Here is a 13,219-nt window from a genome sequence, read left to right as displayed (position 1 = left end):
GGCTGGGGGGCAGGATCCAAACCCTGGGACACCGAGAGCCTCCAAGGAGGCCCCACGACTTCCTGGGGGCGTCTTTATGTCTTGAGTGTTCAGCTGAGACCTTCTGAAGGGCGTGAAGTGACAGCAACAGCGAGTGTGTGGGGCAAAGCAGCCTGCGTGGGGGGAATGTGGGGGGGAGTGTGGTGAGGTTCTAGGCTGTGTTGGAGGGGTGTGAGGGGATGTCGGAGCCTGTACATAATGGTGTGTATCAGTGTGTTGGTTCATGGGTAAGGCCTGTTGTGATTATTTATTTCTATTACCAGTAGCCCTTGGAAACCCCAGCGCTAGGCGCTGTACAAACACTGGACAGACAGACATCTCCTTGGGGCAGGGACTGACAGTCTAATGTGGGGACTGGAATCTCATCCTTTTCTAATGGCCCCATGTGACGCAGTAGGGAGTGGGGTGGATTGACCTGGGAATGTCATCTAGTTTTACTGGGACTGTCTGCATGGGGGATGGGAGAGCAGGGGATGACTTTAATTGAGGGACGGTACCTGAGCCTGTAACCTGAGCCAGGAAGGGGGTGGGGCGAGGCGACACCTTGGCCCGGGAAACTGGACAAAGGGAGAAGGGGAGAGAAGGACGGGGAGTGAGCCTGCGGGAGGGGTTTTGGTTTCAGTTTGGGCTGGCTGGGAAGATGCAGGGAACCCTAAGTCTGGGGTCTAAGATCCTTGCTCCCCCTGAGGGACCTGGCTGGGGGGTCCTGGTTGTACCTACAAGCCCTACTTGGGACTGTGTTCCTGTCGTCTAATAAACCTTCTGTTGTACTGTCTTGCTGAGAGTCACGGTGAATCGCAGGAAGAGGGGTGTAGGGCCTTGTTTCCCCCACACTCTGTGACAGCTGGTGGTAGAGGTGGGATCTACTGCACCCCATGGACGGTGCTTCCTGCAGTAAGTGACTGGGGAGCAGTAAAACGAAGGGAGATTGACGGGGACCAGGCGTGCTGAAGAGTCAGCAAGGGACAGTTTCAGGGGGCGATTAACCCCTGGGAGTGTGTGACCAGCGAGAAGGACTTTTGCAGTAACAGGGTCCCCCGGGGGATCACAGCGAGTGGTCCCAGGGGCGGAGGAGTCTGCAGCTCGACCCTGGCAGAGAGGTGGTGACCTCGAGAAGGGCTGGCACACTAGGGGTCTCCCTGGAAACTGTGGGGAGCGGTGAGCACCCAGGCCTGGGAGTGGCCAGCAGGAAGATGTATGCCAAGCGGCTTAAGAGCGACCTGGTGGCGCTGTGCAGAGGGGGCTGCGCAGTGGGAGGCTCACCAAAGAACAGCTCATTGCCCAGCTCAAGGAAGGCGATCGCTCGAATGAACCGATCCCTGTCTCGGAGGGAAGCAGCCTGGCAAATGCAGCGCAGGCACCAGTGTCTGTCCCAGCTGGGAGTGGTCAGCCGGCTGCTGAGGGCTTCCCGAGACCCCTCCTTCCTATGCCTAGGGGAAGGGTGGGGAGGAGCCCAACAAATACCGAGGACACCGTGATCCCCTCCCCCCCCCCCCGGCCAGCAGGGGATCCTCCCGGAGACACTCGGTATCTGTGAAGCTGAAGCGGCTGGAATGGGAGAAAGAGCTAAAACTGAGAGAGCGGGAAGATCGCGAAAAACAGAGACAGCATGAACTGGAGGAGAAAGAGACAGAGGCAGCATGAAGAGAGACAGAGGCATCATGAACTGGAGCTGGCGAGGCTGAGGGGCCGCGAGCCCCCGGCTGCGGTGAGTGAGGGGGGACCCAGGACTGCACGGAGCTTTGATAAGTGCATCCTGGCCCCACGTAAGGAGGGGGAGGACATGGATGACTTCCTGGATGCCTTTGAGACAGCCTGCGAGCTGCACCAGGTTGATCCTGCGGACAGACTCCGGGTTCTCACCCCCTTACTGGACCCCAAAGCCGTGGCATTGTACCGCCAACTGGAGGGGGCGGAGAAAGGGGACTACAAACTATTCAAAAAGGCCCTGCTACGTGAGTTTGGGCTGACTCCTGAGATGTACCGGGAAAGGTTCCGGAGTCAGGATAAAACCCCTGAGGTCTCATATCTGCAACTAGCCGTCGACATGGAGGGATACGCCAGCAAGTGGGCAGTTGGGGCCCAGACGAAGGAGGACCTGGTTAAACTGATTGTACTAGAGCAACTGTATGAGCGGTGCCCATCCGACCAGATGCTGTGGTTGATGGACAAGAAGCCAGAGAACCCATGACACGCAGGGCGGCTGGCCGATGAGTTTGTGACGAGCTGGTCAGGGGGTGGCAGGGAGCAGTCCCAAAGGAACAGGCCTGCCATGATGCAGAGAGAGAGTCACCCTGGGACCTCCCAAAGGGGGAATATGGAGAACCCCCTCCCAAGGGGAACACCCGGCGTCAGGGCCAACCGACCAGCTCGAGGGGACCCATGGGACATGGGCTGCTATTACTGTGGCCAGAGAGGCCACATTGAGACCCAGTGCCCCAAACTCAAGGACAGACTGAGCAGACCGAACCCACAGAGGGTTAACTGGATAGAGACCCAGCAGGACGAGGGGAAGACGGCCCAGGCAAGGGGGGCTGACAGCTTCCCAACAGCTCAGGAGAGAGGAGTGCCCCAGGCCAGCTCCTCTGGGGGGCTGGATGCCCCGACTCAAAGTTCTCTGTTTACAGGGTGGGTGCGGGGCTGTCCCTGCAGAGCGAGTGCCTTGTTCCCCTGGAGGTGGATGGGAAGAAGGTCAATGGATACTGGGACACAGGCACTGAGGTGACGCTGGCCTGGCCCGAGGTGGTAGCTCCAGATTGGGTGATGCCCAACACCTACCTGACCCTGACGGGGGTGGGTGGGACCCCATTCAAGGTGCCCATGGCAAAAGTACGCCTGAAATGGGGGGCCAAGGAGGGCCCCAATGATGTGGGAGTGCACCACCAGTTGCCCACTGAGGTGTTAATGGGGTGGGACCTGGAGGACTGGCCAAGCAACCCTCAGGGTGCCCTGGTCGTGATCCATAGCCAGAGCCGGCGAGGGGCACTACGCCCTGTCCTCGGGGAGGGTATCTTGCCCGAGGCGCAGGACCCTACCCCGGAGGGGAGGGAGTGCCCAGGGACACAGCTCAGAGAGGCTGCGGCTCTTGACCCGGCCGGCTAGGGAGAGCAGGTCCCCATCCCTTCCCCAGCTGCTGAGTTTGAGGCCGAGCTGCAGAAAGATCCCTCCTTGTGGAAGCTAGGATACCTGGCCGACCTCAGTGCGGTACAGACCATGGGGAGAGGTGGCCGGAAAAGGTTCCAGTGGGAGAAGGGGTTCCTGTACCGAGAATGGCTCCCCCAGGGGAAGTGGAGTCATGGGGGAGAAGGAGGCAGCTGGTGGTACCCCAGAACTATCGCCGCCAGCTGCTGTACCGGGCCCATGACATCCCTCTCGAAGGGCACCAGGGAATCCGGCGCACCCGGCAGAGGCTGCTACAGAACTTTTACTTGCCTGGGGTCTTTATTACTGTCCGACAGTACTGCCGATCCTGTGACCCTTGCCAGAGGGTGAGGAAGGCCCGGTACAAGTGGTTCTGCAGAAAACGACCTAGGGGTCACAGTGGACGAGAAGCTGGATATGAGTTAACAGTGTGCTCTTGTTGCCAAGAAGGCTAATGGCATTTTGGGCTGTATAAGTAGGGGCATTGCCAGCAGATCGAGGAACGTGATCGTTCCCCTTTATTCGACATTGGTGAGGCCTCATCTGGAATACTGTGTCCAGTTTTGGGCCCCACACTACAAGAACGATGTGGAAAAATTGGAAAGAGTCCAGCAGAGGGCAACAAAAATGATTAGGGGGCTGGAGCACATGACTTATGAGGAGAGGCTGAGGGAACTGGGATTGTTTAGTCTCCAGAAGAGAAGAATGAGGGGGGATTTGATAGCTGCTTTCAACTACCTGAAGGGGGGTTCCAAAGAAGATGGAGCTCGGCTGTTCTCAATGGTGGCAGATGACAGAACAAGGAGTAATGGTCTCAAGTTGCAGTGGGGGAGGTCTAGGTTGGATATTAGGAAACACTATTTCACTAGGAGGGTGGTGAAGCACTGGAATGGGTTCCCTAGGGAGGTGGTGGAATCTCCTTCCTTGGAGGTTTTTAAGGCCCGGCTTGACAAAGCCCTGGCTGGGATGATTTAGTTGGGAGTTGGTCCTGCTTTGAGCAGGGGGTTGGACTAGATGACCTCCTGAGGTCCCTTCCAACCCTGATATTCTATGATAAGGGTAAGGCGGCTTTGAGGCCTTTGCCCATCATAGAGGAACCTTTCCAGAAGGTGGCCATGGACATAGTGCACCCGCTCAACAAGATGACCCAGTCGGGGAAGAAATACATTCCGGTGGTGGTAAATTTCGCCACCCGCTACCCCGAGGCAGTGCCCTTAGCTTCCATTGAAGCAGACACCGTGGCAGATGCGCTGCTGACTATTTTCAGCCGAAAATAGTCCCTTGGTTCCCCAAGGAAGTCTTGACAGACCAAGGGTCCAACTTCATGTCGGCTCTACTCCAGTGCTTGTGGGAGAAATGTGGGGTTCGGCACACCTGGGCCTCAGCGTATCACCCCCAATCCAACGGGCTGGTGGAGAGGTTCAACGGAACGCTAAAGATGATGCTGAAAACCTTTATGAACCAGCACCCGCAGGACTGGGACAAGTACTTACCTCACCTGCTGTTCGTGTACAGGGAAGTACCCCAGGAGTCTACTGGGTTTTCACCTTTCGAACTGTTATATGGAAGGAGGGTAAGGGGGCCCCTAGTCCTGATGAGAGACGAATGGGAGGGAAAGGCCATTCCCGATGGAGAGTCGGTGTTGGAGCATGTCCTGCCCTTCCGGGAAAGACTTGCTGAGCTCATGGGTCTGGCCAGGGAGAATCTGGCCAGAGCCCAGAGGAAGCAGAAAGTCTGGTATGACCGTATGGCACGGGCCCGCGCCTTCGCCACCGGGGATCAGGTGATGGTCCTCATCCCCGTGAAGAAAAACAAACTCCAGGCTGCCTGGGAAGGTCCCTTCAAGGTTGTCAAGCAACTAAACGAGGTAAACTATGTGGTGGAGCTGTCGAACCGGGCACACCACCGCCGGGTGTACCATGTGAATATGATGAAGCCATATTATGACAGGGGGAATGTGGTGTTGGCCGTGTGTGGACATTGGGAGGAGCAGGGAGATGACCCCTTAGTAGACCTATTCCCTGGGACAAGAGCTGGTTTCCCCCTGGAAGCAATTCCCCTCTCTGATCAGCTGACCCCTGCCCAGCAAGCTGAGATCAGAGGGGTTCTGCATCTGTACCGACAACTGTTTTCCAACCAGCCTGGATGCACTAATCTGACTGTCCACCGGGTGCAGACAGGATCGCACCCGCCTATAAGATGCTCCCCCTTCCGAGTCACAGGGAAAACTGCTCAGGACCTGGAAAGAGAGGTCGGGGACATGCTGGCTTTGGGGGTGATCCAGCCATCTTCCAGCCCTTGGGCCTTGCCGGTGGTGCTGGTCCCCAAAAAGGACGGGTCGATCCGGTTCTGTGTGGACTATCGGAAGCTTAATGCCATCACCGTATCTGATGCCTACCCCATGCCCAGGCCTGACGAGCTCCTAGACAAGCTGGGAGGCGCTCGGTACCTCACCACCATGGATCTTACAAAAGGCTACTGGCAAGTGCCGCTGGATGCAGATGCCAGGCTGAAATTGGCCTTTATCAACTCGCTGGGGCTCTATGAGTTTCTGACCCTGCCTTTTGGCCTCAAGAGAGCGCCGGCCACCTTCCAGCGCCTAGTGGATCAGCTACTGAGGGGGATGGAGAGTTTTGCCGTGGCGTATATTGACGACATCTATGTCTTTAGCCAGACCTGGGAGGACCACGTGTCCCAGGTTAAACAAGTGCTTGGCCGACTCCAGGAGGTGGGGCTGACCATAAAGGCTGAGAAGTGCAAGGTGGGGATGGCTGAAGTATCTTACCTGGGCCATCGGGTGGGGAGCGGCTGCCTAAAGCTGGAACCAGCCAAAGTAGAGGTGATCAGAGACTGGCCCGCTCCCCAAACCAAAAAGCAGGTCCAAGCCTTTGTTGGGATGGCGGGTGTCACGGAGTCCACGGGCGATGCTCTGGAACTGCTCCCCACAAAGCCAGTCAGGACTTTGGGGAGCCTCCTCTCCCTTGGAGCAGACTGTCTTCAGGGCAAGAAGCTCACACGGCTTCACCCTCATGGGTCTGACCTTGGAGCATTGAGTATATGCCCCTCCGTGCGCTTCCCACAGCGAGTCCGCCCAGGCGGGGTCCTTGGGAAACCAGAGGGTCAGAAACTGAGGTGCCCACACAGTATTCAGAGGAAACAGGGCTGGCTTTAGGCCAATTCGCCCGATTCCCCGGAATCGGGCCCCGCGCCTAAGAGGGCCCTGCGCCTTAGGCGCCTTTTTAATTTTTTTTATTCACCCCGGCGGCGGTCCGCTCCGGGGTCTTCGGTGGCCCCGCTCTCCTGGCTGGAGCTCCGGCCGGAGTGCAGCAGCCCCGTAACCCCGGCTGCAGTGCTGGCCGGAGCACGGAAGCCCGCGGCCCCGCTCTCCTGGCTGGAGCTCCGCCCGGAGCGCGGCGGCCCCGCGCCGGAGCACAGCAGCCCCACGACCCCAGCAAGAGCCCCTGGCCCCACGACCCCGGCTGGAGCGCGGCGAGCCCTGCGGCCCCGCTCCCCTGGCCGGCAATCCGAAGTGCTGCCGAAGACTGGGAGCGCCGCCCGGTGAGTACAAGCCCCAGGAATCGGGCCCCGCACTTGCTAAAGCCAGCCCTGAGAGGAAACATTAAGAACAGTCCCAATTGGTTCCCTGGATTCAAATTCAAATCCTCGGCCATTACAGGAGCAGGGCCTGGATCCTGTCCCAAAGGGACACAGTCACCCCCCAACAGGACCTCACAGCCGATATCCTGGAGAACCCCAACGACCAGCCAGCCCAACCCCTCCTGGGTCTGCACAGGGATCCGGGCCATAGGCAAGGCGAGGGGCTTCATCCCGGGGACCTTTACCCAGGTCACACAGCCCCTCAGCATCTGCGGCTGCACCACCCAGGGCCTGACAACAGTTCTTTCCGTCCCAGGGTCTCGCCACCCCAGGCATGTCCCCCCATTGACCCCCACCTTCTGCTCCCACTGGGGGTCCGAGGGGCCTGAGCCCAGGAGACTCCACACAGACATATAGGCCGGGGCCAGGAGTGGGAGCCTGTCCACCACCCCACCCATCTGGCTGACAGCGTCTATGGCTTTGGGACCCAGCAAGGGAGCTAGATAGCGGGGCTTTTCCGCAGGGTCCCCCTGGTTCAAATCGCCAGCCTGCTCGAAGCCCGTGTGGTGGGCATCCACATTCCCCCCCCCCTTAACCAGGGGCAGCAATTTAGTGTGGAGGTTCCCTGTGGAACTGGCAGCCCGGGGTCCATCCCCACTCACCCCTGGGGAGCCCCCTATGCCTCTCCGCTCCACCATCGCCAGTCCATGCTGCTGCTGCTTCTCCTGCAGCTCTTTCTCGGGCTCTTGCTCTCTCTCACGGTCCTCTCTCTCTCTCGGACTCAGCTCCAATCCCATCCGTCTCCGATCCCCTGATGGGGAACCCGATCATGAAGACCCCCATCTGGTTGGGGACTCTTGGGGAGGCCTGGCTACTGCTCCTGCTGCTTCCAGATCCTCTTGTAGCCCCGTCTGGGTCAGGAATCTGCTCCTTAGAGCGGTCCTCGTCCTCCAGCTGCATGATTAACTGGACCTTGGTGAACTTCCCAATGCGTAACCCTCTCTTTTTGCACGGGATTTCATAGATTCATAGATTCTAGGACTGGAAGGGACCTCGAGAGGTCATCGAGTCCAGTTCCCTGCCCTCATGGCAGGACCAAATACTGTCTAGACCATCCCTGATAGACATTTATCTAACCTACTCTTAAATATCTCCAGAGATGGAGATTCCACAACCTCCCTAGGCAGTTTATTCCAGTGTTTAACCACCCTGACAGTTAGGAACTTTTTCCTAATGTCCAACCGAGACCTCCCTTGCTGCAGTTTAAGCCCATTGCTTCTTGTTCTATCCTTAGAGACTAAGGTGAACAAGTTTTCTCCCTCCTCCTTTTAACACCCTTTCAGATACCTGAAAAATGTCCTCCTTAAGGAGATGGTGATAGGCCATCACTCCGCTGTTCCCAAGTTGCTTTGGACTCAGAGGCCTGTGTGCTATCAGCTCCCCCATGGTTTCCAGGAAGAACCCCTAGTGTGCCAGCCCTTCTCGTGGTATCACCTCTTTGCCAGGGTTGAGCTGCAGACTCCTCCGCCCCTGAGACTGCTCGCCAGTCACGGGGACCCCGTTACTCCAACAGTCCTTCTCGCTGGTCACACACTCCCAGGGGTTAATCGCCCCCTGAAACCGTCCTTCTCTGAGCCTTCAGCACGCCTGGTCCTCGTTATCCCCATTTGTTTTACTGCTCCCCAGTCACTTACTGCAAGAAGCGCCATTCACGGGGTGCAGTACATCCCACCACTACCACCAGTTGTCATGGAGTCCCCGGGTGATGCTCTGGAACTGCTCCCCACAAAGCCAGTCAGAACTCTGGGGAGCCTCCTCTCCCTCGGAGCAGACGGTCTTCAGGGCAAAAAGCTCACACGGCTTCACCTCCTGGGTCTGACCTTGGAGCATTCAGCATATGCCCCTCCGTGCGCTTCCCACAGCGAGTCCGCCCAGGCGGGGTCCTGGGGAAGCCAGGGGGTCCTGCACCCCCACATCGCAGTCAGACGTGACTCTTGGCCAGCCAGTAAAACAGAGGTTTATTAGATGACAGGAACACGGTCTAAAACAGAGCTTGTAGGTAGAGTGAACGGGACCCCTCGGCCGGGTCAATTCTGGGGCCCAGCGAACCAGACAATCCCGTCTGCCCTCACTCCCCGTCCCCAGCCAGCCCCAAACTGAAACCTCCTCCAGCCCCTCTTCTCTGCTGAGTTCCTTTCCCGGGCCAGGAGGTCACCTGACCTCTTTGTTCTCCCACACCTTTAGCATCCCCTTGCAGGGGGGAAGGGCCCGGCCATTAGTTGCCAGGCGACAGAGTGTCGGTCAGAAACTGAGGCACCCACACAGTATTCAGAGGAAACATTAAGAACAGTCCCACTTCGTCACAGCGGGATACTATCGAAGGGTCGTGCCCCACTTTAGCGCCATAGCCGGCCCCATCACTGAGCTGTGCAAGAAGGGGAAGCCAGACTAGGTGGTCTGGACCGAGGAGTGCCAGGGGGCTCTCCGGGCGCTGAAGGAGGCTCTGGTCAGTGGCCAGTTCTGGCAAACCCAGACTTTGACAAGCCCTTTATGGTGTTCACCGACACCTCAGACACGGGACTGGGGGCGGTGTTAATGCAGGAGGATGAAAAGGGGGAGAGACACCCCATCGTGTACCTGAGCAAGAAGTTGCTACCCCGGGAGCAGAACTACGCGGCCATCGAGAAGGAATGCCTGGCCATGGTGTGGGCCCTCAAGAAACTAGAGCCATATCTCTTTGGGCGACACTTCACCGTGCACACCGACCACTCTCCCCTGACCTGGCTGCACCAGATGAAAGGAGCCAACGCCAAGCTCCTGAGGTGGAGCCTGCTCCTGCAGGATTATGAGATGGACGTGGTCCATGTGAAGGGAAGTGACAACCTGATAGCGGACGCGCTGTCCCGGAGAGGGGGCCCTGAACTTCCCCAGGTCACTGGTCAGAGTGACCCCACTCAGTTCAGTCTCGAAGGGGGGAGAGATGTGACGGAGCAGGGAGCAGGGCGGATTGACCTGGGAATGTCATCTAGTTTTACTGGGACTGTCTGCATGGGGGATGGGAGAGCAGGGGATGATTTTAATTGAGGGACGGTACCTGAGCCTATAACCTGAGCCAGGAAGGGGGTTGGGGCGAGGCGATACCTTGGCCCGGGAAACTGGACAAAGGGAGAGGGAGAGAGGAGGGGGAGAGAGCCTGCGGGAGGGGTTTTTGGTTTCAGTTTGGGGCTGGCTGGGAAGAGGCAGGGAACCCCAAGTCTGGGATCTAAGCTTCTTGCTCCCCCAGAGGGACCTGGCTGAGGGGTCCTGGTTGTACCTACAAGCCCTGCTTGGGACTGTGTTCCTGTCGTCTAACAAACCTTCTGTTTTACTGGCTGTCTGAGAGTCATGGTGAATCGCAGGAAGTGGGGGGTGCAGGGCCCTGACTCCCCCACACTCTGTGACACCCCAAACCTGATTGTTCTCCCAAGAGAAAAGTGCCGCAAACCCAGCTGGGCCTCAGCTCTGCTGTTCTAACCGGACAAGACGTATTATAGCAGGGAGGAGCCAGTGACCCTGAGCTGCCCTGAGGGGTTCGAACCCTCGCAGCCTGAGATCAGATCTGTACTAGACAGGGGAGCTGGAGTGTCTGGAATCAGACTGCTGCCTGCCTGGGTTAGTGTGAGCCCCTTGCCTGGGTCACTGTGATCCCAGGGGCCTGGCCTGGTGCCGGATGCTCCATGACCTTTCGGTACCGTAGGAAGGAAGGAATTGCCGTCCCAGATCAGAGCAATGGTCCAGCTCAGGCGCTGGGGGATGTGCCGTACAGGGCCCTAGGCATAGACTCATAGACTTTAAGGTCAGAAGGGACCATTATGATCATCTAGTCTGACCTGCACAACGCAGGCCACAGAATCTCACCCACCCACTCCTGTAACAAACCCTAACCTATGCCTGAGTTATTGAAGTCCTCAAATCGTGGTTTAAAGACTTCAAGGTGCAGAGACCTGTGCCCTACGCTGCAGAGGAAAGTGAAAAACCTCCAGGGCCTCTGCCAATCTGCCCTGGAGGAAAATTCCTTCCCAACCCCAAATATGGCGATCAGCTAAACCCTGAGCATGTGGGCAGATAGATAGAGCTCGGGGGCAGGGGGAGCTGAGGCTCTGTTCTACTGAGACTCTGAGAGCCGCCCCCAGGAGCTGGAGCTGCAGCCTCTGTCGCTGTGCCAGTCCCGCGGACACTATGGGGTGGGGCTACATAATGTGCAACTTTTTAACAGTGAGGGTCATTCCCCAGGAGAACAGCCGCCCCAGGGATAGGGTGGGGTCTCTGACACATGGAGTGTTTACATCGCGGGTGGCTGCTGCCTTTCCAAAGATTCGCTCTAAGGGCATGGCTACACTTGCAGATGTAGAGCGCTGTGAGTTAAACCAGCCCTCGGAGAGTGCAGTAGGGAAAGCACTGCAGTGTGTCCACACTGACAGCTGCAAGCGCACTGGCGTGGCCACATTTGCGGCACTTGCAGCGGCATTGGGAGCGGTGCATTATGGGCAGCTATCCCACAGAGCACCTCTTCCCATTCTGGCGCTGTGGCTTGTGGGAAGGGGGTGGGAGGTGCAGGGCCGGCTCTGGCTTTTTGGCCGCCCCAAGCAAAAAACAAAACAAAAAAAAAAAAACGGGGCGGCCAGAACAGCAAAGCAGAAAAAAAAAACAACAAAAAAACCTGCGGCCCAGGCGGAGCGCGGGTACAGGGGGACCGGCTGGGGGGGTGAGGGAGCGGGCGGGAGAGAGAGAGAAGGGGGCGGCCAGGGCTACAGCAGGGGCGCTGCCACGCGGCCCCTCCCGCTGCGCCGCCTCCTGCCGCCTGCCGCGAGGGCTCCGCTCTGGTCGGCGGGGAGGGAAGGAAGAGGACTGCCCTGCAGGGCGCTCTGGTTCTCCGCACCGCCGCCCCCTACAGGGCGGCCGGAGTGGAACAAGAAAAAAAAAAAAAAAAAAAGCGGCCGTGCCGCCCTAGGATTGGGCAGAACGCCGCCTCCAACAATCTGCCACCCCAAGCACCAGCTTGCTCAGCTGGTGCCTGGACCCGGCCCTGGGGAGGTGTGGGGCATTCTGGGTCCTGTCCCAATGCCCTGTGATGCATCGGTTTGCATCCCAGCAGTCCCTGTGCTTCCATCCACAATTGGCGCCATCGTTCAATGTTTTTTGTACTGCGCACTCTGTCTTTCCTTTCGGTCTGCGGGAATGGAGCCCGAATTGCTGAGGAATATGCTGATAGGTCTTGCCAGCACATCACAAATTGCAGTTGAGTTACTCCTTAAGCTACAAAGTGACAGTGAGGAGTCCAACGATGATGTCGACACGCATAACGCTTACGACACTAGATTGCTTATGGCATTCACGGACATGCTTACCATAGTGGAACGCCACTTTTGGGCTCGGGAAACAAGCACTGAGTGGTGGGATCACATCGTCATGGAAGTCTGGGATGACGAGCAGTGGCTGCAGAACTTTCGGATGAGAAAAGCCACTTTCATGGGATTGTGTGAGGAGCTTGCCCCCACCCTGCGGCGCAAGGACACGAGATTGAGAGCTGCTCTGCTGGTGGAGAAGCGGGTGGCTATTGCAATCTGGAAGCTGGCAACTCCAGTCAGCTACCGATCGGTTGCTAACTAGTTTGGAGTGGGAAAGACGGCTGTGGGAATCGTGTTGATGCAAGTTTGCAGGACCATTAATCACATCCTGCTCAGAAGAACCTTGACTCTGGGTAACGTGCAGGACATTGTGGCTGGCTTTGCACAAATGGGTTTCCCTAACTGCGGAGGGGCGATAGATGGGACGCACATTCCTATTCTGGCACCAGACCACCTAGCCTCCGAGTACATAAATCGGAAGGGCTATTTCTCTATGGTTCTCCAGGTGCTTGTGGGTCACCGTGGGCATTTCATTGACATTAACGCAGACTGGCCCGGAAAGGTGCATGACACACGCATCTTTTGGAACACTGGCCTGTTCAGGAAGCTGCAGGCCGGGACTTTTTTCCCAGAGCGGAAGATCACATTATTAGGGGAAGTTGAAATGCCCATTGTGATCCTTGGAAACTGGCTTACCCTTTAATGCCGTGGCTCATGAAACCCTACACAGGGAGCCTTGACAGCAGCAAGGAGCAGTTCAACAACAGGCTGAGTCAGTGCAGAATGACTGTTGAGTTTGCTTTTGGCTGTTTAAAGGGCCGCTGGCGCTCTCTGTATGGGAAGCTGGACCTGGCCGATGACAGCATCCCCACGGTTATACCCACGTGCTGTACCCTCCATAACATTTGTAAAGGGAAGGGTGAAAGCTTCACTCAGGCATGGACCTCGGAGGTTCAACACCTGGAGGCTGAATTTGAACAGCCAGAGAGCAGGGCTATTAGAGGGGCCCAGTGCGGGGCTGCAAGGATTAGGGATGCCTTGAGGGAGCAATTCGA

At 57.7% G+C, this 13,219-nt stretch overlaps 1 protein-coding gene across 1 annotated transcript in view; it reads left to right on the top strand.

Annotated features, from left to right (window-relative positions):
* The first annotated feature begins 4,618 nt into the window (after positions 1–4,618).
* Positions 4,619–13,219, top strand: part of LOC135880332 (receptor-type tyrosine-protein phosphatase T-like) — an 88,039-nt gene continuing 79,438 nt past the window's right edge. The window contains exons 1-3 of the mRNA XM_065406597.1: positions 4,619–5,047; positions 5,513–6,133; positions 6,491–6,738. Of these exons, the coding sequence (XP_065262669.1) occupies positions 4,619–5,047; positions 5,513–6,133; positions 6,491–6,738 (1,298 nt within the window). The remainder of the gene's footprint in view (positions 5,048–5,512; positions 6,134–6,490; positions 6,739–13,219) is intronic.

This window comes from Emys orbicularis, chromosome 6, assembly GCF_028017835.1.
Source record: "Emys orbicularis isolate rEmyOrb1 chromosome 6, rEmyOrb1.hap1, whole genome shotgun sequence".
NCBI classification, from domain to species: domain Eukaryota; kingdom Metazoa; phylum Chordata; order Testudines; family Emydidae; genus Emys; species Emys orbicularis.
This window is presented reverse-complemented; position numbering and strand designations above follow the sequence as displayed.